The sequence below is a fragment of the Cervus elaphus genome, chromosome 20, assembly GCF_910594005.1.
Source record: "Cervus elaphus chromosome 20, mCerEla1.1, whole genome shotgun sequence".
NCBI lineage: Eukaryota > Metazoa > Chordata > Mammalia > Artiodactyla > Cervidae > Cervus > Cervus elaphus.
Window position 1 is genome coordinate 73960351 of NC_057834.1, and position 21159 is coordinate 73981509.

General features: G+C 34.7%; 1 protein-coding gene and 1 pseudogene across 8 annotated transcripts in view; both read right to left on the reverse strand.

Annotated features, from left to right (window-relative positions):
- Window positions 1–211: 211 nt before the first annotated feature.
- Window positions 212–1835, reverse strand: LOC122676758 (annotated as a pseudogene).
- A 4806-nt stretch (window positions 1836–6641) lies between these two features.
- BTBD8 (BTB domain containing 8) overlaps window positions 6642–21159 on the reverse strand; it is an 89947-nt gene continuing 75429 nt past the window's right edge. For 7 of the 8 annotated variants that reach the window (XM_043877302.1, XM_043877306.1, XM_043877304.1 and 4 more), the window contains 8 exons: window positions 20987–21124; window positions 19956–20085; window positions 17483–17544; window positions 13440–14145; window positions 13154–13241; window positions 12582–12721; window positions 8782–11106; window positions 6642–7499 (listed from right to left, as the gene is read on the reverse strand). In XM_043877302.1, coding sequence (XP_043733237.1) covers window positions 7030–7499; window positions 8782–11106; window positions 12582–12721; window positions 13154–13241; window positions 13440–14145; window positions 17483–17544; window positions 19956–20085; window positions 20987–21124 — 4059 coding nt within the window. In that variant the 3' untranslated portion in view covers window positions 6642–7029. The remainder of the gene's footprint in view (window positions 7500–8781; window positions 11107–12581; window positions 12722–13153; window positions 13242–13439; window positions 14146–17482; window positions 17545–19955; window positions 20086–20986; window positions 21125–21159) is intronic. The other variant, XM_043877303.1, reaches the window with a different exon arrangement.

Consider the following 21159-nt stretch of genomic DNA (forward strand, 5'->3'; position numbering starts at 1 on the left):
ACACGACTGAACAACTTTCACTTTCACTTTTCATAGTTGAGGTACAATATTATATAAGTTACAGGTGTACAATATAGTGATTAACAATTGTTAAAGATTATACTCCATTTATAGTCATTATAGAATATTGGCTATATTCCTATGCTATATAGTGTATCCTTGTAGCTTATTATGGATAACAACTGATTATCCATTTATTAAAAATGTTGATTTAAGCATTTTTAATGGTGACTTCAGCCTCCATTTCTGATCCAACTCTGATGGAAGTGATCTGCTTGACAACCTCAGAAGGACTGTGCAGGTCAATGAGTCACTTGTGGATCCTCATCTGGAAATGATCCCGAGGTCTTAGAACGTTCACCACAAGGAATTTTCCTTGTAGCTATTCTCAGGGTCTTGGTAGGCATCTGAACGCATCCTTTCACTTTTGAGATTCTTTTCTTCAGGCCTCTGATCAGGTCAGCACATACCTTCTCCAGAGGCTTCACAGTTGCAGCTGGTGAGGCAGATCCTAATCTGGTGAATGGTCACCTCTGGGTCCACAGGAGTCTTGCAAGTATCTGTAAGAGCCGTGGCTGCCCAAACAGCGGTGAGTCAGGGGCCGGAGCCGGCGACCTCGGGACGCTGTGGCAGCAGCGACTGTGTTTTCCTCAAAGAGCCCTTGTAGCTTATTTTATACATAATAGCTTGTACTTCTTAATGTTCTACTTCTATCTTGCCCCTCCCCACTCCCCTCTCCCCGCTGGTAACCACTAATTTGTTAGGTTTCTGAATTTTGAAAGACATATTGCATACCTTGGTTATCTCAATTGCATCTCAAATAAGATGTGTTCAAGTTGAAAATTATCTTTTTTCCAACTACAAACCATCAGCCTTCCGTTTTTTACCTATTAGAAATCTGGGATATGAACAGGGGTTCCCTTCATCCTTTCTTGCAGGTCTTCACACTCAAATTGTAACCACTTCTTGTTCATTCTATGGACATGAGTTTGAGTAAATTCCAGGAGTTGGTGATGGACAGGGAGGCCTGGCGTGCTGCAGTCTGTGGGGTCACAAAGAGTTGGACATGACTGAATGACTGAACTGAACTCAACTGAACTTGTTCATTCTATCAAAATTCCTCCTAATTATCTCTTAAATTCATCCTCTTATTTCCAACTTGGCCATTTTTCCCTTAGTTTGGGCCTCTTTTTCTCCTTAATTATTCCAATGGGCTTCCCCGGTAGCTCATCTGGTAAAGAATCCACCTGTAATACAGGAAACCCCGGTTCAATTCCTGAGTTGAGAGGTTACCCTGGAGGAGGGCACAGTAACCCACTCCAGTACTCTTGCCCGGAGAATCCTCATAGACAGAGGAGCCGGTGGGCTCCAGTTCACTGGGTTGCAGAGTCGGACACAGCCGAGTGACTAAGCACAGCACAGCATGACTCTTCCTTCCTGCAGCCTCTTCTCTATGTTCCCAAGCAGGTGGCACGGGGGTACAGAACCTGCACGCTAGTACAGGGGAACCTGGAGAAAAGGGTTCATTCCCTGGGTGGGAAGTTGCCCTGGAGGAGGGCACGGAAACCTCCTCCAGTACTCTTGCCGGAAAAATCCCATGGACAGACCTCTGACAGCGTCACAAAGGGTCAGACACAACTGAAGCAATTTAGCACACACACATGCAGCTAGAGTAATCTTTAGAAATAGTTCTATGTCTGCCTTTGACAATACATTTAAATATTTAATGTCTTTGCCTAAATGGCTTTCCCACAGACTTTGGCAAGGCTTTCGGGTTCTTCATGTCTTGGCCTTCCTGTACTTTGCCAGCCTTGTCTTCCGCTGCTGTCCCGCATGCATCCAGCGCTTTGTGTTAAACACCTGAAGTTCCTTGAAATGCCCCGTATCAGCTAGTATTCTTTGTGCTTGATCCCACCTCCTCCTTCCTCTTCCTTGATTGCCCCCGATTCATTGATTATTCTCAACCTCTTATTTTCAAAGTACTAAAATTACTTTTAAAAACAACAGTAACTTAAAGCTATCACTCTCTTTTTCAGTCAGGCTCCTTGAAAAGATAAGTTCTACTTCTCTACTTCCTGTTCACCCTTCAACCCACTGTAGTCTAGTTGCTGTACTTGCTACTAAAGAAAACTGACGAAAACTATCAATAAAGTCCTAATGTCCAAACACAATGGACTAGTCTCAGAGTGCACCTTGACATTTCAAACAGAATTTGGCACTATTAACCACTACAACTTACCCAAACGCAAACCAAAACCCTACCTATTCTTCTGCGCCTTGTAGAAAACATGGAAAATATGAGTTAAAAGATAAAAATAGTAATCACAACCACTGTTAACACTTAGTCCCTTCTATGTACTTGCTAGTATACAAATTGGATATTTTATTTATAAATAAATACTTTGGTTTTTTTCTTGTGTTTTCTCTTGACATTAAACAGAATTTTTTGAAAGCAATTTTAATCATTGCATAATGTGTTATATAGTTGTATCATAATTTAGCCTTTCTCCTACTGTTGGCATTTAGCTGGTTGTCAGTTTTCACTTGTAGATCTCTCTGATAAACATTTTGTAGACAAATTTTGTCTCAAATTCTTATTTCTTAATGGTAGATCCCATGAGGGGAAAGGACTAGGTTAAGGATATGATGTTACGAACATTCTTAACATAGACTGCCTAATTACTTCCCGCAAAGGTAATTTACACTCCCAGAACAACATTCAGAGGACCCCAAACTTACTAATTCTCTTGCTAATGTTGAATTTGTTTTTACAGGCCTTTTAAAATCCTTGCCACTTTGATAGGTTAAAGTAGAATCTCAGCCTTGATTTGCCGATCTCCAATGAGTGGTGATTATATATTCACTTGTCTCCTCTTATCCTTGGCTCCCTAGCTCTCTTACTTCTGAACACTCCTTTTCGGTCTTCTCATGTTTTTCTGACTCTTCCACAGTATGTTGTCAAGCCTCTTGAATGTCCCACAGGCATCTCAAACTCAGTATATCCTAGATTAAACTCATCCTCACTCCTGAGCTTGCTTCATTTTTTTTGGCTAATGACATCATCCACTACCCAGGCACTTCAGTCAGAAACCTGAGTCTTGCAAGATGATTCCGTCCTCTTGTCCCTAATTCAGTAAGTTTTTCCAACCCACATCTTAAATCTCTCAGATGTGTCCACTCCCTTCTCTCTCCACAGCTATTGCCCTAGTTGAAGCCTTGGTTATTTTAACATTCATCACTAGTCTCCTTACCTTGAATCCTGCTCCACGCAGTCCTCCTTACTGCTTCCAGAGTGATCATTCTAAAATGCAAACCTGATCCTTCTACTCTACTCTCTGGACTCTATCTCCCTTGTATGTTAGCCTATTTTTAGTTTTTTAAGTAAACACCATACTGTTTCCCATAGTCTATTTTTAGTTTTTTAAGAAAGCACCATACGGTTTCCTATAGTGGCTGCACCAATTCACATTCCCACCAACAGTGTACGAGGGTTGCCTTTTCTCCACACCCTCTTCAGCATTTATTATTTGTACACTTTTTGATGATGGCTGTTCTGACTGGTGTGAGGCAATACGTCATTACTGCTGCAAACCATTTAGTACAGGTACTTTTTATTTAGAGCATATGCATTAGTTTTTCTTGAATACGTTTAGTTACATCTGTCAGTTTTTGAATGAGAATGTACCAGTTTGTATTCCCACAGCCAATATATGAGTTTTGGTTGCTTCTCTCTTGGTAATCTTTATCAGTCCTGCACCAAGAACTCAAATTTTTTAAAAAGTTAGATTTTTTTTTTGGTATGGAGTTTTTGAGTCTTAGGTAAACTATGTGTAAAAGCATCTTTTTAAAACATTTCTATTCAATATTTTTATTGACCTCTAACACACAATCTAAGAAAAAGCAAAGTACTTTCTATAAAAGTGCATCTTCAAGTCAAGTTGCCTGACCTACATTTCCAACAAGATTGCAGCCACCAAGCCCTTTCTTTAAATAAATTCTATAAAGTCATTCACTGAATATTATTTGCCCTAAGCAGCTTTCTCTAATCTTTTCTTCCTGACAATCTGTTCATAGCTTTTCTCTCTGAGCTCTTACAACTGTGACCATATACAATTGTTATCCACCAAACAACAGTATAATGTGTTAATTCTCTTTTAGTTCCTTCCACTGGGGTACTCATCTCAGGTAAGGATGCCACATCAGTTTCCTCAGGTGTAATAAAAGATAAGAAGAGAGCAGCTCTCCTGGGTTCCCTTACCCTGCTGCTCTCTGGCCAGGTGCCCCTTCCCAAGGTGTCTCATTTTGAAAAAAAAAAAAAAGGTAAGAACACATATCTCATAGAACTGTTGTGAGAATTAAATGTTAATGTGCATTTAAAGCATTTAGTACAGTGTTGGGATGGTTGAAGCTCAAGCTGGGATCAAAATTGCCGGGAGAAATATCAATAACCTCAGATATGCAGATGACACCACCCTAATGTCAGAAAGTGAAGAGGAACTAAAGAGCCTCTTGATGAAGGTGAAAGAGGAGAGTGAAAAAGCTGGTTTAAAAGTCAACATTCAAAAAACTAAGATCACAGCATCTGGTCCCATCACTTCATGGCAAATAGATGGGAAAAAAATACAAACAGTGACAGACTTTATTTTCTTGAGCTCCAAAATCACTGCGGATGGTGACTGCAGCCATGGAATTAAGACGCTTCTTCGAAGAAAAGCTATGACAAACCTAGACAGTGTATTAAAAAGCAGAGACATCACTTTACTGACAAAGCTCTGTATAGTCAAAGCTATGGTTTTTCCAGTAGTCATGTATGGATGTGAGAGTTGGACTATAAAGAAGGCTAAGCACCAAAGAATTGATGCTTTTGAACTGTGGTGCTGGAAAAGACTCTTGAGAGTCCCTTGGACAGCAAGAAGATCAAACCAGTCAATCCTAAAGGAAATCAGTCCTGAATATTCACGGGAAGGACTGATGCTGAAGCCGAAACTCCGATACTTTGGCCACCTGATGTGAACAGCTGACTCCCTGGAAAAAGACTCTGATGCTGGGAAAGATTGAAGGCAGGAGTAGAAGGGGACAACAGAGGACAGATCCAACAGATGGTTGGATGGCATTACCAATTCAATGGACATGAGTCTGAGCAAACTCTGGGAGACAATGAAGGACAGGGAAGCCTGGCATGCTGCAGTCCATGGGATCACAAAGGGCTGGACAGGACTGAGTGACCAACAAGCAGCACAGTGTCTAACATCTAATAAGTGCTAAGTACATTTCAGCAATTATTTTTCAATATATGTTTGCTGAATGATAAAGAACTAGCCCAGAGTCCCACAGGAAATAGACTGGTAGATATGTTGTTCATAAAAGCACATGATAAGAAAGTATAATCCTGAAATTACCTAAGGGGTCATACTTCAGCAAATTTTGTTCCCTACTATCTATTTGCATGTATGACATGAAAGAAATGAAGTTTCAGTAATAAATTTGTAAACTTCTGAGGTAGTTTATTAAAATAACAGTTTTACATTTGGAGAAAAAAAAAATAACACAGTGTCTTGAGAATCTGTGCTGTTTCTGACTCTGTCATATACCAAATGAAGTATGTCGTGGAGTAGAAATAACATCAAACTGAAATTAAGGAATATTGGATTCTGGCTCACAAATCAGTGTGGGACCTTGGGCACTTTAAAAATTCCTCTGGAAAAAAAGAAAAAAAAAATTCCTCTGGGCTTCAGAATCCTCCTTAGGAATTTGAAGGGATTAAACTAACCTCTAAATTTCCTTCCAGTTTTTAAGGTATAAAGTTCTTATAATACTGTTTTTGACCTTTTATGATTTCCTCTCTTCATTAGAAACTGAACTCAGTTTTGAGGAGCAGGAATCAAACTTTATCTTCACACTTCAGAGCCTAGAACAAATGTGTGTCTTGACTGAATGAATGAGTGCCCCCTACAGAGCTTCTAGTTTAAAAAAAGTATAGCGAATTTATGGTATAAGAGGTTAGTAGCTAATATTAACTAATGTGTAAGAATACCAAATGACTGTATATTTATATAGTTGTTGATATTCAAAATAGTTACAGATTAGCTCTACTGTCATTTGTTGAAAACTTTGTGAATTAATTTATTTTCATTTTTGGCTGCACTGCTTGGCTTATGGGACCTTAGTTCCTTGACCAGGGATTGAATCTGGGCCACAGCAGGAAAGCACTGAGTCCTAACCACTGGACCACCAGGGAATTCCCCCAAAACTGTTAAATTACAAAAGAAATTCTAAACCAAAAGAATTTTTTACTTCTGATATATTTTAGAGAAATTATGAGTCAGTTACAAAGCTTTGAGAGATGCCAATTCTATTATATCCCCTCATCCAAAGGAATTACTGTATAGATAAAACCGATGGACAGTTTTCCCACTTCTTTTGAATAACCGCAGATGTCTTTCTCTGGATATATCCCCCAAAAGAGGTACAGGAAATTCTGCTTCTCTTCTTTTAGTAAAAATGTCAGTGAAATTTGAGATGCATTTACTTAACAATTTCCTGAATCTAATGGCTGGAAAAGTGAAGGTTTTTCCTAATACTAGCTATCAGTAACCACACCAACCTGAGTTGGAATGTCACAGATGAACTCTACATAAATTGACACAAGCATGATAAGTTTTTTTTATTGTTAAATTACTGTTACCATATGCAGAGCAAAAAGGGACTGTTCTACTTGTGCATTCACATTTTAAATTATTGAATGATAAACAATAACTGACCAGTTAGGAAAGGAAAACTAAAGCAAGGGTTTCCTTACAGGTCTTCTAAATTCTCCAATAATTATAGAAAACATGCTCAAGATTTTTAGAAAAAAACCACTTTTTTCTATGTATGATATCATATTAATAAACAAACTAAATTGGAAAGACTTCCTCAGTAGTAAGGATAGACTATCTCTGGCTAATGCAGTTATCATTTGCATACAATATAAACATCAAAAAAATAAAGAGGTGGCATATTTTAACATTTTCTGAAGTGTTAACACTCTTAATGCTGAGTTTCCAGTTCCAGAATTGTCCATTCCCCTTGGGGTGAACATTCTTCAGAGGAAAAACTAGCCATGGTAATGCTTGCTGAGGAATCATCAAATGGAGATGTTAGTTCACTCCACCTGTTCAAAGTGTCTACATGTGCTTTACCCTGAGGTTTTGAGCTGTCTCGTGCTAAAAGTAGTGTCTGATTAATTAGATACTGTGCTAAATTTAAGTCTTCAGGAACAGAATTTGTGATATTTAAGTTAGAGTCCTGTTCAGAGAGCAGTTGCTTTAATAGTGTCCAGTCTTGTTTTGCAAAGTGTTGCTCATCTTCAAAATCCATGTCTGTAACTTGTGTTTCTGATTCCATTTTCTGCTCAAATGCTTCTGTTACATCCATCTCATATATTGGAGATAGGGTTTTTGAAGGCCGATGGTCATACATGTAGATTTGTGCCACTGTGTCACAACCATCTATGTCTCCTGAAATGATTCATAATACTACACAATGTAAAAATTGCACATGTTGGTACCCCTCAGAGTTCTGTAGAACTATTAACACAATATAACAGTTATAGTCCAAAGAAACCCCCACAGAATGGGAAAAATAACATTTATATAAAATTGAGAAGATTTCTGAGGCATTTCTTTTTCTCTGTTTAAAAAAAAACGATGGTAATGTTTAGCAGGAAAATCAACATAGGAAACTAACAATAATTCTCCATAATTTAATTTAAAAGCTTGTGATACAGAAAACAAAAATTATTTAAACATAAACAGAATGCACACATATATCTAATTCACTACAATAGAAACTTAAAGAGAAAAAAGGACATGGTTATTTGATGGTGATGTTTAAGGTAAATCAGTTTCAAAGGGAGAATCAATACATTTTATCTAAAGACTTACTTGTATATTGCACATGCAAAGAAGGATGCAAGCAAGGACAAACAAAAAAGTACAACTTTAAGAGCTCCCTACTCTTGTGATTTTGCTGAACAGGGACTATTGGTAACTATTTTTCTTTGTTCTGGTATACAATAGCTACTCAATCAGCCACTACTGCATATTTTAAATGTGGGTCATAATTCAAATTACAATAATAAGGAAGACAAACACACAAAACAATTAGACAGGAAACCATCTATACATATGAAATAAGCCTGGGCTTTTTTCATATGTTATCATTTCTCTAAATATAATCTCTTTAAGGAAATTTATCTTTTTACTTGAAAATTTTAGAACATAATTATAGTGATCCTGAAAGTCTTAATCTCTGTAAAATGTATATAAATTTTAATAATTAATCTAGTTAAAATAGTTCAGTGTTTTTAGTTACATATTACTATACTTATTGCACAGCCCTCTTAGATATGTATTAGCATAGTTCATAAATCATATCCAATGTATAATAAAATTTCTAATAGTCAAGAATTCCTATGTTAAATTAGACATAAATAACTAAATAATAGCAAACTATGTTTTTCTCTTTATTCTTTCATGTAAAATCTTTTAGTAGGTTAGCTCTAATAAACAACCAAAATTCTTATTAGATGTTAATTTTTCACTAAGATTTTAGGTGAACAATTAAGAGCAACTAGCTAATTTTCATTCTATTAAGAAATTTCAGTTTTCATTAAAATTTCAATCTGTTGCTTAAGCAGTTGTTCTATCTAAAATATAACATTCAGAGGCTCCCGACAACTTTTAAGATTCTATAAATTCATTTTCTTATGAATTTAGCATGTCTATTTCTGTACATTACCTGCAGATAAAGCAATATTAGCTTTTTCGGTAGCTGTAGAATGGCTTTCTTTCACTTGACCTTCCTGAGGCAGAACTTGACTCCGACAGGAGTCCAGAGACTTTGTGAAGCTGTTCTTTGGTATGTCAGAATTGGATTCTCTCTGATGAAGTTCCAAATGACATGGTCTTTCTTGAGATTTTATATCACTATCTGAAAATTTGCTGTGTGTCTCAAAGTCATTATCCACATTGCTTCTACTATATACTTTTTTATCTCCTGGAGGAAGCTGTCTGCCTCCTTTGGACAGGATATCTGTTGTGCCCTTTTTTTCTGTGGCTGAAGCACTCTGTTTATCTTTTCTTGACGAGTCAATGCTACTAACACCCAAGGGAGAGCTTTTGTTTTTATATATACTATTGCTTTTCTTTTGTCTGCATTCTAAAACACTACCTTCACTTCCTTGTGAGTATCTGGAGTAGCAGGTCCTTCCATGATGTTCATGAGAAACACCATCAAAAACATCAGAAGGTGAAAGAGAATCTACAGAAGGTTGAAAGGAAGCATGGACTTCCCCTTCATCAGATCCTATCTCTTCACATTCATCTACAGAAAGTAAAACAGACCTTTTAAAATTTTTAGTTACACGAAACTCGTGACTTTCATTTTCAGTTGCATCTTCAAAAGCTAGATTAATTATCCCCTGAAACTGCTGAAGAGCTGGGTTAGATGTAGAGAAATTTTCTGCAACATTTTCAGCTTCAGACCTTTCATCTTCTGTTTCATCTGCTGAGGAAGAAACCTGATCTACCTCCTGTACAAACTGGACACTGCCTCGTGGAATATTTTCTTTTTCCCTAGAATGAACTATTGTAGATCGAGACCAAATTTCTGGCCTTTTCCTAGGAATCTCATCATCACTAGTTGAATTAACTTGGAAAAGATCACTACTACTTTGCTTTCTCATTTTCACTTCAATTCTTAAGTTGCTATCATATATTTTTAATTCTTCAGGAGTGCTGGTATCACTGCTACTTCTTCCAAGAAAATCACGGCACAGCATAGTGCCACACTTAGAGACGCCTCTGTCATTTGACCCGTCATCATCCTGAGACCCTCCCGCATCATAGTCTTCAGATCTGGGCTTGATGTCGTCAGATGATGTTGTAGCACTGGCACTGTCTGATTCAGGACTCTCTCTCTGATGCAGAACACTGGTACTCAAATTCCAGCGACTCATGAATGGCGCTTCTGGAGTTTCGTGGCTCTCTGGAGTTTCTGTTGTTTCTGTATCTTTAGGAGAATTTTTCCCTGATATTTGTTCCAAAAAACACTTGGAGGAAATATGTGAATCTACTGTAGCATGATTGTCTTCATTCATGGCAGAGTCATCAGACAACTGAGTAAGAATTGTCTCTTCTACATGAATTTTAGATTTTTTGTCATCTTGACCAGAATTTAAGGTACCATTTGTCTTTTCAGGAACCCAAGGTAAAACATCTTTCACACATTTAATGCTTAATTTTTGGTTTATATCTTGTCTCCCTACTTGCTTCTCCCTATCTGATTCTGAATGGAGTTGTTCTACATGTGCTGAGTCTAAGTCACAAACTGGATTAGAGTTCAAAGAGTTTTCTTTTGGGTTTGAAATCATGGATTTTAGAACAGTGGTACTATAAAATTTTGGATCGACGTTGTCACTCTCATCAGAATGACAAGGTATTTTAGCTGTGGTGCAGTGATCTATTTTTTTGTGACCAGAAACATTTGTTTCACTTTTAACTGAACACATCTGTTTTGATTCCAGTTCATGTTTTATTAATTTATCCAGATTTGAAATATTTTGGCACTCTAACACCACCTTCTCATTTTCTTGATTGTTCAGTGTCTTCTCTAGGTCGAGTATGCACGGTGACGGAAATGCTTCTGCATCACTGGTTTTGGCTGTGAGATTAGTTAGAGGTTCATGAGGCTTCTGTTCAGAAACACTGCCTTTGTTATTATTATCACATACGTCAAGAAACACACTTTTTTGGACAACAGATGGTTCACTTTTTAAAGGTCTCTGAGGAGAAGGCAGAGTCTTCGGTATAACCTGTTCAAGAAGTGTTTTCGGTTTTGAATCTTTATTATTCAAATTTTCACCTTTTTTAGATTGATTTAGGTTTTTAGGCATTGTGACTGTTTTTGCACCAATCTTAGGCAAAGTTGTTTGTCCTTGCCTGACAATTTTTCTCTTAGGTGTTTGTTTATCTGTAGTTACACTGTGGTCCAATTTTGTCACATTATCATCAGATTGCCTTGAAGAGACTGAAGATTTTACTGAATTTGGTGATCCTTGGGATCCTAAGAAAAGAAAATTTAAAAATATATCTTCCAGTTTGTGAGTGAAATTCAATATGGTTTTTAAAATCCTTTAAAAGAAACAAAAAGATAACATGATAAAATGGTAACATAAGATCAAATGGACAATTACAAATTAGGAGTTAGTGACTTGAAAAATTAAAAAATACCTTTTACTACAAATATAGAGAACCTATTGCAGCAGCTTAATAAAATTATTAAAATAGGTCCTCTCTTCTTCAAGCAAAGAGCATTGAGCATTATGCCAGAATTGGATTTGCATAAATATATGCAGGTAGAAAAATCTGGTTTTCTTATGCCAAGAGAGTAGTAAGCATCTTCCCTTTGAAGCTCTAGGGGTGGAAAATAGGCTGTTCCACACAGTTGAAAAGGAGAATCAAACTAAATACAAAATAGAAATGTTGAAATTGTTCCAATTTTTTTCTTCCAACAGTAACAAAACTAATTTATTTCTCATAACAAGATCATTATTATTATAGGTCATGAGGGTTAACAACTCTCATGAATCTGCAGTTGAAACTAATGCTGGTTACTGGAAGGGAGGATTGATTTTGAGAATTCACTTGTTTATAATGGTTGAAGTTCTAGAGATGATATTTTGAGCATTTAAAACTGTCAAACAGAAATACCAAATCTTTGTAGATGTTTAATTTTTATCTGTTACTAGAACATGAACAATTTTTCTCTGGCTTATTTTAAAATTTACTTTCAGTATTAATTCATTACCTACCTCAGAACTGTATTTAGCATTTTACAAACTGCTCTTACATATATGAATACTTAATGAATGAAGCAAATTAATTTTTAAAATCTGTTATTAATTAGCAAATTATGCAATCTGATCAGTAGTCTTCTTTCTTAGAACATGGAAAACAACAGGCACAGCACAGAGTCTAGAGAGAAAATTCTTCCTCCCTATGTATTACAGCTCTCTAGATTGTAGTTTTTAAAGAGCTCTTTCGTGTTGGCTTTGCAAATAGAATTCTTAGAGTTATCAATGAAGCCTTGAAGAAACACAGGCATAATATATAGAAGGACCAGAAATGCAGATAACGTAGTGACTTCCTTAATATGATTTTCACAAAAGAAAATAAAGAGTACCCAGAGGAATTGGGTGGAGAGGGAAATGGGAGGGGGGATCGGGATGGGGAATAAGTGTAAATCTATGGCTGATTCATATCAATGTATGACAAAACCCACTGAAATGTTGTGAAGTAATTAGCCTCCAACTAATAAAAAAATTAAAAAAAAAAAAAAGAAAATAAAGAGTAAACTTATACCCCAAAATACCTGTCTGAAAAGTGGAAGAATAAAATCTTGTCTCTGAAGTATGAAATGAATGTAAAATGACTGAAGTCATGTTATATTTTGCTTATTTGTTGCTGAAGTTCCAGAATCAGAGTTCTGCTTATTCTATTTAAACAAAGAAGTAAAACCTAGGAGTATTCCAACTTTACCTTGAGTTTTAGCAAGATTAGCTGTGGCATTCTTTGTCCTCTGCTGAGCTGTAGCACATCCATTGCCATTTCCTCTTTTTTTAAAAATTGCCTGTGGTACTGGATCACTGTATCCTTTGTTGGTGATCTTCTTTAGCACACTAAGAAAAATTATTTGTGTTCAGTATTACACTGAGACTCTGAAACATAATTTTTTAAAAGACCCATGCATGAAATATAGTTTTTTACAACACTGTAAATCAATTAAACTTCAATTTAAAAAAAAAGCAAAAAGAAAAATACTTTTTCTCAAAGAAGTAAAAAATATCTCCTTTCTGAAAATAGAAAAAGTCATATGTTTGTAAGTGTTTAAGTTTATAAAACTATAGCTCAACTATGGGAAAGCAATGCATAATTAGGTGCCACAAGGATACATTATTCTTCTATCGTTTTGTATAATAAGTTTTAAAGTATCATTATGTAAATATATTAAATTTTCTAAGGAAAAATATTTCAACAATATTTAGCTAGAAGCTAGTATATGATTGACTTCCAGAGAAAGTTAATGTCTAGGTAAAATAATGAAGACTTACCTGTTATGTGTATTAGATTCCTGTTCATGAGTGCTTTTTTTATTGGAAATTCCATTGGTATCTTTTGAAACAGGTCGAGATTTCATTGCTGTAAATGAAGATGAGTGAGTCATGAGACTGAACAATAAATATGTAATAATTATGTATAAACTCACTGGTCATGCAGTATATAAAAAATTAAATGTTAGAGTGAGAAAAACTTTTTCCTCAGTTTGCGTGAATATATGTAACTAAATTCTTTTTGGCATTTGAAACTAAATAAAAGTATCAGAGTGCTAAAACTCACCTACAGTGGAAGTTTTGATACCTTCTACACTGTTTTTCACAGTCTGTCCCCGAGAGTCACAAGAGGAAGGTTTATGACCAGAAAGCTTCTCTTTCATTGACCCATTTCCTTTTGGTTCATCCAGACAGTCAGTGGAAGTCAGTAACTCCATACTTGAATTTGTAGATCTGCTCGAGGGCCCTGCAGTTCGGAGGTGTGGGGAATCTTTGCCTGTCACTTTCTTCAAAGGCTTTGCTTTGGCTTGCACATTTAAATTTCCAGTGAGTACCTTGGGTCTGGCACCTGTAATTTGCTCTTCCTGATTTCTCACTCCTTTTCCATTTCCTGAATTTTTCTGTTCATTTGCTGCTGCTGTTGCTGATCTTTCCACAGCTTGTCTAGGTGACAGGTTTGTTGATTTTGCATTATCACTGTTTTCCGTTTTGGGCTTTATGATAGCTTTGGGCTTTCCCGAAACATTTTTTCCCACAGTTTTTAATTCTTTTGTGCTCTTGGATGCTGGTTTTGGATCCTTTTCCTTTAAATCATCATGCTTCAAAGTTTTATTTATAGAATTTCTATTAGTACCTGATGAATGTCCAGATGCTCCTAATCCATCAGATTTCATCTTCTGATGAGTAGAGAGATAACTCAGACACTCTTTCTTGTTACTTCCTCCAGAGGATTTGTTTTTTATAGCACCACAGTCAGAAACCTGTTTTCTTTGCTACAAAAAAGAAAAAAAAATACTTGGTATTTTGACAAAAGTCTTTGACACGTAATGCTTTATGTTTCAATAGCCAGTTTTTCAAAGAGGAAAAAGCAGCAAAATTCACATTTATGATTTAGGGCCACTTAAAACTTGAATTATCTTGGATCACTTAAATGTGTCTTTGATCACCTTACCTTAATCAAATCTGAAATACAACAAACAATAATTAATAGGAAATTCTACTTTTAAAAAGGCATACTATTTAACTTTATGAAATTATGGTAGAGATGAACACTTAATGGTATTAGGATGCCTTGGGTAAATGATAGTATCCCACATTTTTTGAGGGCCCACTCCCAGGTTTTGTGCTAAAATGCTTTTCATATATCATCTCGTTTATTCCTCACAACAATTCTGTAAGATATCTCCTGCTGCTATCTCCATTTCTTAGACGAGAAACTGGGGGTTAAAGCAGGTATGTAATTTACCCAAGGCCATGGGCTTCCCAGGTGATGCTAGTGCTAAAGAACCCACCTGCCAATGCAGGAGATGTAAGAGACACGGGTTCAGTATCCGGCTCAAGAAGACCTCCTGGAGGAGGGCATGGCAGCCCACTCCAGTATTCTTGCCTGGAAAATCCCATGGATAAAGAAGCCTGGCAGGCTATACAATTCATAGGGTCACAGAGAATCAGACATGACTGAAGCGACTTAGCATTCACATGCATGCACATGATGAAAAGGGATTGAACTAGGACTTGAGCTCAAGATTTACTGCCTTAAGCAGGTAGCCATTATATGGTAAACTCTGAGGGACATTATAGTGATTTTTCACCAAAAACTCTCTTTTCAATCCTATATACCGAATGCCAGAAACTTTATCACTGAATATTTAGTCCTCTGGAGGCAAGGGCCAGAGGGAAGCTCCTGGGAAATAACACATTGACATTTGAAAAGTTTGGTTTTGGGGGAAGGGGAAAGCAAAAAAAAAAAAAACAACCGAAACCCATAAATACCGCCCACAGCATCCTAATATAGTATTGGTTGTCTGGAGAAAATAAAAGGGGTCCTAAAAACAAATAAAATAGGTAAAAAGAGGAAAATACAAGGGCACTAAATTCAATTCACCTACTTCATCATTTTTGTTAGAACCAACCTTGTATGGAAGGGTATGAATTATATATATATAATATATATATATAATATATAACTGGTATGAATTATAGAATAAAATTTTAAGAATATATTGCCATTTTTTATGTAAACACTGCCCCCCCCTCCTTTGGAAGGCTGTTATGAGATTGTAGAGGTATGAGGTAGAACCTGTGCTGTCGTCTTCTTTGATCCCTTAGCACCATGCCCATCACACACTGGGTACTCAAAGAACATGTGATGATGGTTATCAACCTTGAGCATATATTGATATACAGTTCAGGGTCTAGTTATTTCTAAATATAGAAAGCTTCTATTTACAATGAAAATTTGTTTAAGATAAAAATAACATATAGGTAAGGTAAGTGTGTGTTTATATTCACACACACATACATACATACATAAATAATAAATAAGCTAGTTAAGTTTAGCAAAAAGCAAGGTATAAAGAATAATTAGATTCTTATTCTAACTTTGCTTCTAACTGAAGAAAAAAATTTCAGATATTTAAGAACTCATTATTAACATCTCTGGGCCTCAGATTATGCATATTTAGGGGTAGAGACTGGTCCCATTCAGCAGAGTGTACTAGGATTCTGTGTAATGTAAATTTCAAATAGGCTTGGTCCTCGCTTTTTGTTTTCTTGATCAAATCTTAGCTCAAAAAATAAATTTCTCTATTTTTAATACTTAAGACCAGGAAGACTCTGATATTAGATCTCTTCCCACCTTTAAAACTAATCTTACTTAATTTACTCTATCCTTGAGTCTATCTATTTTAAAGTATTTATATAGTATATGGAGTAACTATACTCCTTTAGAAATTTCACCATTAACAATTGCATGGTAAGAATTCAATATATATACATTTTTAGACAATCTGTGATTTATAGTTACAAAGTTTACATGTTTCTTATATACAATTGACCAATTAGGCATGGTCAGCACATGATAAAGAAAAAAGAGTAATCCTTTAAAGCCTTCCTCTTAGACACACTTTCAGGTGTAGTACTATTCCTTTACATTGTTGTTACTATATTTTAACTTTTTAAATGATGGAGCTAGTATGTTATAAAATAGACTTAGGAAAATAGTCCAGGAGGTATACTAGCAAAAAGCTACAGTGTCCCACAGTTTTTCACCCAAGACATTTACACCTTGACCTCTGCCACAGCCATGAGAGCTACTGGTTGTGGCTTGGAGTTGTATGAGTTCATATCTACTAGCTGATAAGGAAGAAAAGATTTTCTATTCCATTCTTGCAAGGGCAACATATTCTTTGCATTTCAAACTGGAACTCTCAGTGTATGTCTTCATATCATTGGAATGCATGTCTAGGTTAGGATAATTTTGTATTTCACATATACTAAGTTAGCTAGACTGAAACTCTAACCATCATTAACAATGTGTGTGTATGTGTGTGTATGTGTAAATGTGCTAAAAAACAAATAACATAAAACTTACCATCTTAATTATTTTTAAGTGGGCAGTACAGTCAGGCTGACTATATAAGTCTTGCTGTGCAACAAACCTCTAGAACTTTTTCACCTTGCAAAACTGAAACTTCATCCTCATTGAACAATTATTCCCCTTTGCTTTGTCTCCCCAGACCCTGGCAGCCACCATTTTACTTTGTTTTTAAGAGTCTGACTATTTTATTTTTAGTTACCTCATATAAGTACACCAAGTAACTTTTAAAGTGAACACAACTGTACTCTTGATGTTAATTTCCTTTTTCACATCAAAAATACCTTATGTGGATTAAAATCATAGTTTAGAGAAAACTGGGACAACTAAAAATCTTTTTAAGAAGTAGGTTAATTAGAAAAATAGACATGGAAATCGATTTAGAATTCTGGACAATTTCTGATCTGGAATAGTTCCAATATGCTAGTTGCCAAAAAAGTTTTCAAGGAAATAAAATAGGTAGACAATATTTCACTTTCCATGTCAACTAGATATAAAAAATGCACATCACTTAAAAATTTTAAACTGTTTACTTGATTTAGTTTAAAATTTTTAAGTGATGTGCATTTTTTATATCTAGTTGACATGGAAAGTGAAATATTGTCTACCTCAAAATTATTTCCATCCAGGAACAGCTTTAGTTAATGAATAAATTTTTAAAAATTATTCTGAAATATAAAATAATAAAATTTAAATTATTTTTCATCTGGGCTTATAAAACTGTAAAAGTTTACCTGAGAGCTACTGAATATGGGCTTTTTGCCAAGTCTTCGGTCATCACCTTTGTCAAATGCAGCTGTAGGGGAAAAAAAAGCAATTTATTTTTATAGGAAGCACTCTTATTACCACAGAAGTAAAGGGATAATAATATATCAGCAGAAAATGGTTACATTTTGATGGAAATAATGTTTAAAAAGCTGAAACCAATCTAATATACTAAATAACTATCTGCTTTAGAAGTTATCTTAAAGAAATTTATTTTGAATCTTATTTTCTTGTTCCTATGGATTTTATGTTATTAAAATTAATACATGAGAAACATATAGCCTTGTGGAGAAGATTTGTACATTTACAAAAACCTAGAATTTTCTCAAGTTGTAAAATTTTAGAGATAACTTACTTTTAGCTGGTTTTCCAAATTTAAAAAAATTACAGATTATGGCAAATGTAATATTTTATAAACCATCAAATATGAGAAAATTTCTATCCTAAAAAATATAAAAGCACTGTTAAAATTTTCTAATTTTGCAGGTATGTCAGGAGGAAAGAGTAAAGAGAAAAAAATAAGGTTTTGTTGAAAATAAAACACGAGACAATCCTTAAACTTGTATCATTCTTTTTAGAATTATATAAAAATTCATTTTATAGATTTAGGTTTATATGGGAATTATTGGGAACCAAGTTGATGTTCTTCAAATAAGAATTTAAATGACGTCAGAGAAAAATATAGGAATAATGATACAAGAGCTATAAATATAGTTTAGCTAATGGATTTCTTCCTTTTGAAGGTCATGTAGCTTTAAAATATATTTTGAAGAAATACATATAATTTCCAAATTTATTTTTATTAAAATAGTTGATGAAAAATACATTAAATTATCTGTAATTCTACCATATACCTTCTACTATCTCTGTTTTATAGGAATTATGTTATAAGGCAAAGCAGGTTCCTAGAAATAGCATTACAAGGACTAGTTTGTGGTCAGCAAATGACTGCACAAAAATATACAGGCAGAAATTAATATAAGATTTCTCCTAAAGATCAGTAACTCAAACTAGAACATAAGAAATGTTATAAAAATGGAACTACCCCCCCAAAAAAAGAGAACCCAGAATTACTCCTTTATCTGGAATTTACCAATGCAGTAATTATGCATAGGTCAGTACTCATTATAATTCAACATATGTAAGATTTTAAAAATCATTTTTACACTGATGTAGTAGATTGAAAAGTTCTTTTTGACAAATTAGTTGGAATGCCAATAACATTCTGTTGTAGATATGTGTATATAAGTGTGTGTATTTACATGTATTTTATATTAGCACTCTGCAGAACTAAGATAAAGGAGATTGTTTGGGACCCAACTTAACTATGAAATCCTTTAAAAAACAGAGAAAAGCAAAGTTTACTCTCAAACAGAAGAGAGTTGACTTGACACCTACGCATGGAATGCTGATATTATTTTTTCACACTGAATCATACAGATGAACTGTCATCTAAAAATCAGTACAGAAATAGTCACAGGAAAAAAATTCCAATTTCTAAAGACCTTCTCATGACTTTCGTTGTTTCATAGATTTTGTTGTTTTATTATGTTGTTGGATTTCTTTGCAAAGTATTCCTGAGATCACATCTAGCTACACTAGCATGTTATACTCCTAACACAAGACAGAGCAAATCATATTCTGACTAAACCATTAAAGAATTTAATATACCCATGTATTATCAAGAATATATCACATATATCTTCCATGTTTTATAGTACAGAAATGTTTGCTTCATAAAATACAGTCTCGTAAAATGTTTTAAAAAATAAACTTACTGAATCTGTCAATATTTTTCTTAAGGTACCTGCTTTAATCCAAAAATAGTCATGAAGCCATTTTTAGTTCCACACCCACAATTTTCTATTGTAACATTTGAACACATTCTGAGCAGTATACCTCCTTTGTTTAATGCTAATATTTCAAATGGTACCTATTAAATGTCAAAGACCACTGTGCAGCTCCTGAGGGACACTCTGCAATAGCACACATCATATCACTGAACCAATCGATTGTGAAATAAAGCCATCTAATCTAAGCAAAACCACAAGAAAGGGTATCTTATGCAAAAGAAGATAGAAAAGCTTTATGGAAAAATATATTTTGAAAGGGAGAGAAAGTATGTTTGGTAATCTGTTCTGTATGGGTTACATTTTCTATACTTCTAATCTCTCTACGAGAATGCTTTTAAGCAAATTTGCTAGAACACTTGCTAATACAAAGTAGAATTATATATGTATGTATAAAGAAAATGAGTTTCAGTTTCGAAGAACAAAAATAAAACATGATTTATTAAACTGCCTAAACACACTATCACTAGTTTCAATCAGCAGGCTATTATCGAACAGAAGCAAATAAACGTTAACCCTACCACTTATTGGAATTCCTTTAAAATATCCCTTGTCACAATTATAGGAATAAAAAATCTCAAGGCTAACATACCTGCTTGGATTTTCTGTTGATCATCTGTGCTCATCAGCTTCCAGCTTTCTGTGTGACGAACAGCATAGAAAGACTGAACCAGGAAGATCCACAGCTTATCACGCAGAGCCTGGATCTTGCACGTAAAACCCTGTGTTCAGGCAACAAATCAGCAGCTGGTGAGAGAGCCACATTGCCATAGCAACCAGCCATTATTCCTTTCCGAATCTACTTACTCCTGAGCTAGATCAATGATGTCATCACTTAGATTTTTAAGATCGTAGGGTACAAGTTATTTATGAAGGCTTACTCTTCAACAACAGAATTTTATAGTGAACATGAACCTTATGCTTTCAGTCTTGTCCTTTTAACCAAACACTGTTTTAAACTACCAATAACCTTTATATAAATACTGTCCACATCCTTTTCAAATCAACTATGACATTACAAGGTCAAATACCCTATGCAGTAATAATAAATATGATGACGATTTTTTGTCATTCTTGTTGAACAAATTGTCAATATTTGCAATTAGCTTATTTATTACCATTCATGAATTGTTTAAAAGTAAAATATATTTTAATTTTTCTTTTTCCCAGTCAACCCAACTTTAAATGATTTTATTCTTAAGACAAAAAGGAATTAAAAAATATATTGTAAAATTAAAAGACCCTGATGATTAAAACTCTAAAACATTCTTTAAAATTCTTTAAGTTTTATATTAGGAAATTTAATGGAGTGACTGGGAAGAAATACTAAAGTTAGGCTGTACCAATTAATATGGCTACCAAACTATGCTTAGAATTAGCCAAACTTCTAAATTTCTAAACTCCTATAATTATAGTAAGTCCATTTAGAGGTAAATGAAATTTTTAAAATTATGCATTACAAGAAATTCCAAATATACATAAAACTACAGACTATAACCAACCCCCAGGTATCAAACACTTAGTTTTAATGAATCATGCAACATTTAAAATATGTATATATTTTAAATCCTATAACACTTTAAATATTCTATCATTTTAATTAATTTTTATGACATTTAATACCATTTCTTTTGTACTGTCAGAGTTCAGTAATGTGTCCAGAGCCATAAGAAACGAGCAACTATTCTCCGTGGTAATGTTTTCTTCAACAGCTTTTAAAATTTTGTCCAACAGATCAGATGTGCTACTCATTGCTTGTGACTATAAAACACAGAAATTGACATTTAATAGGAATA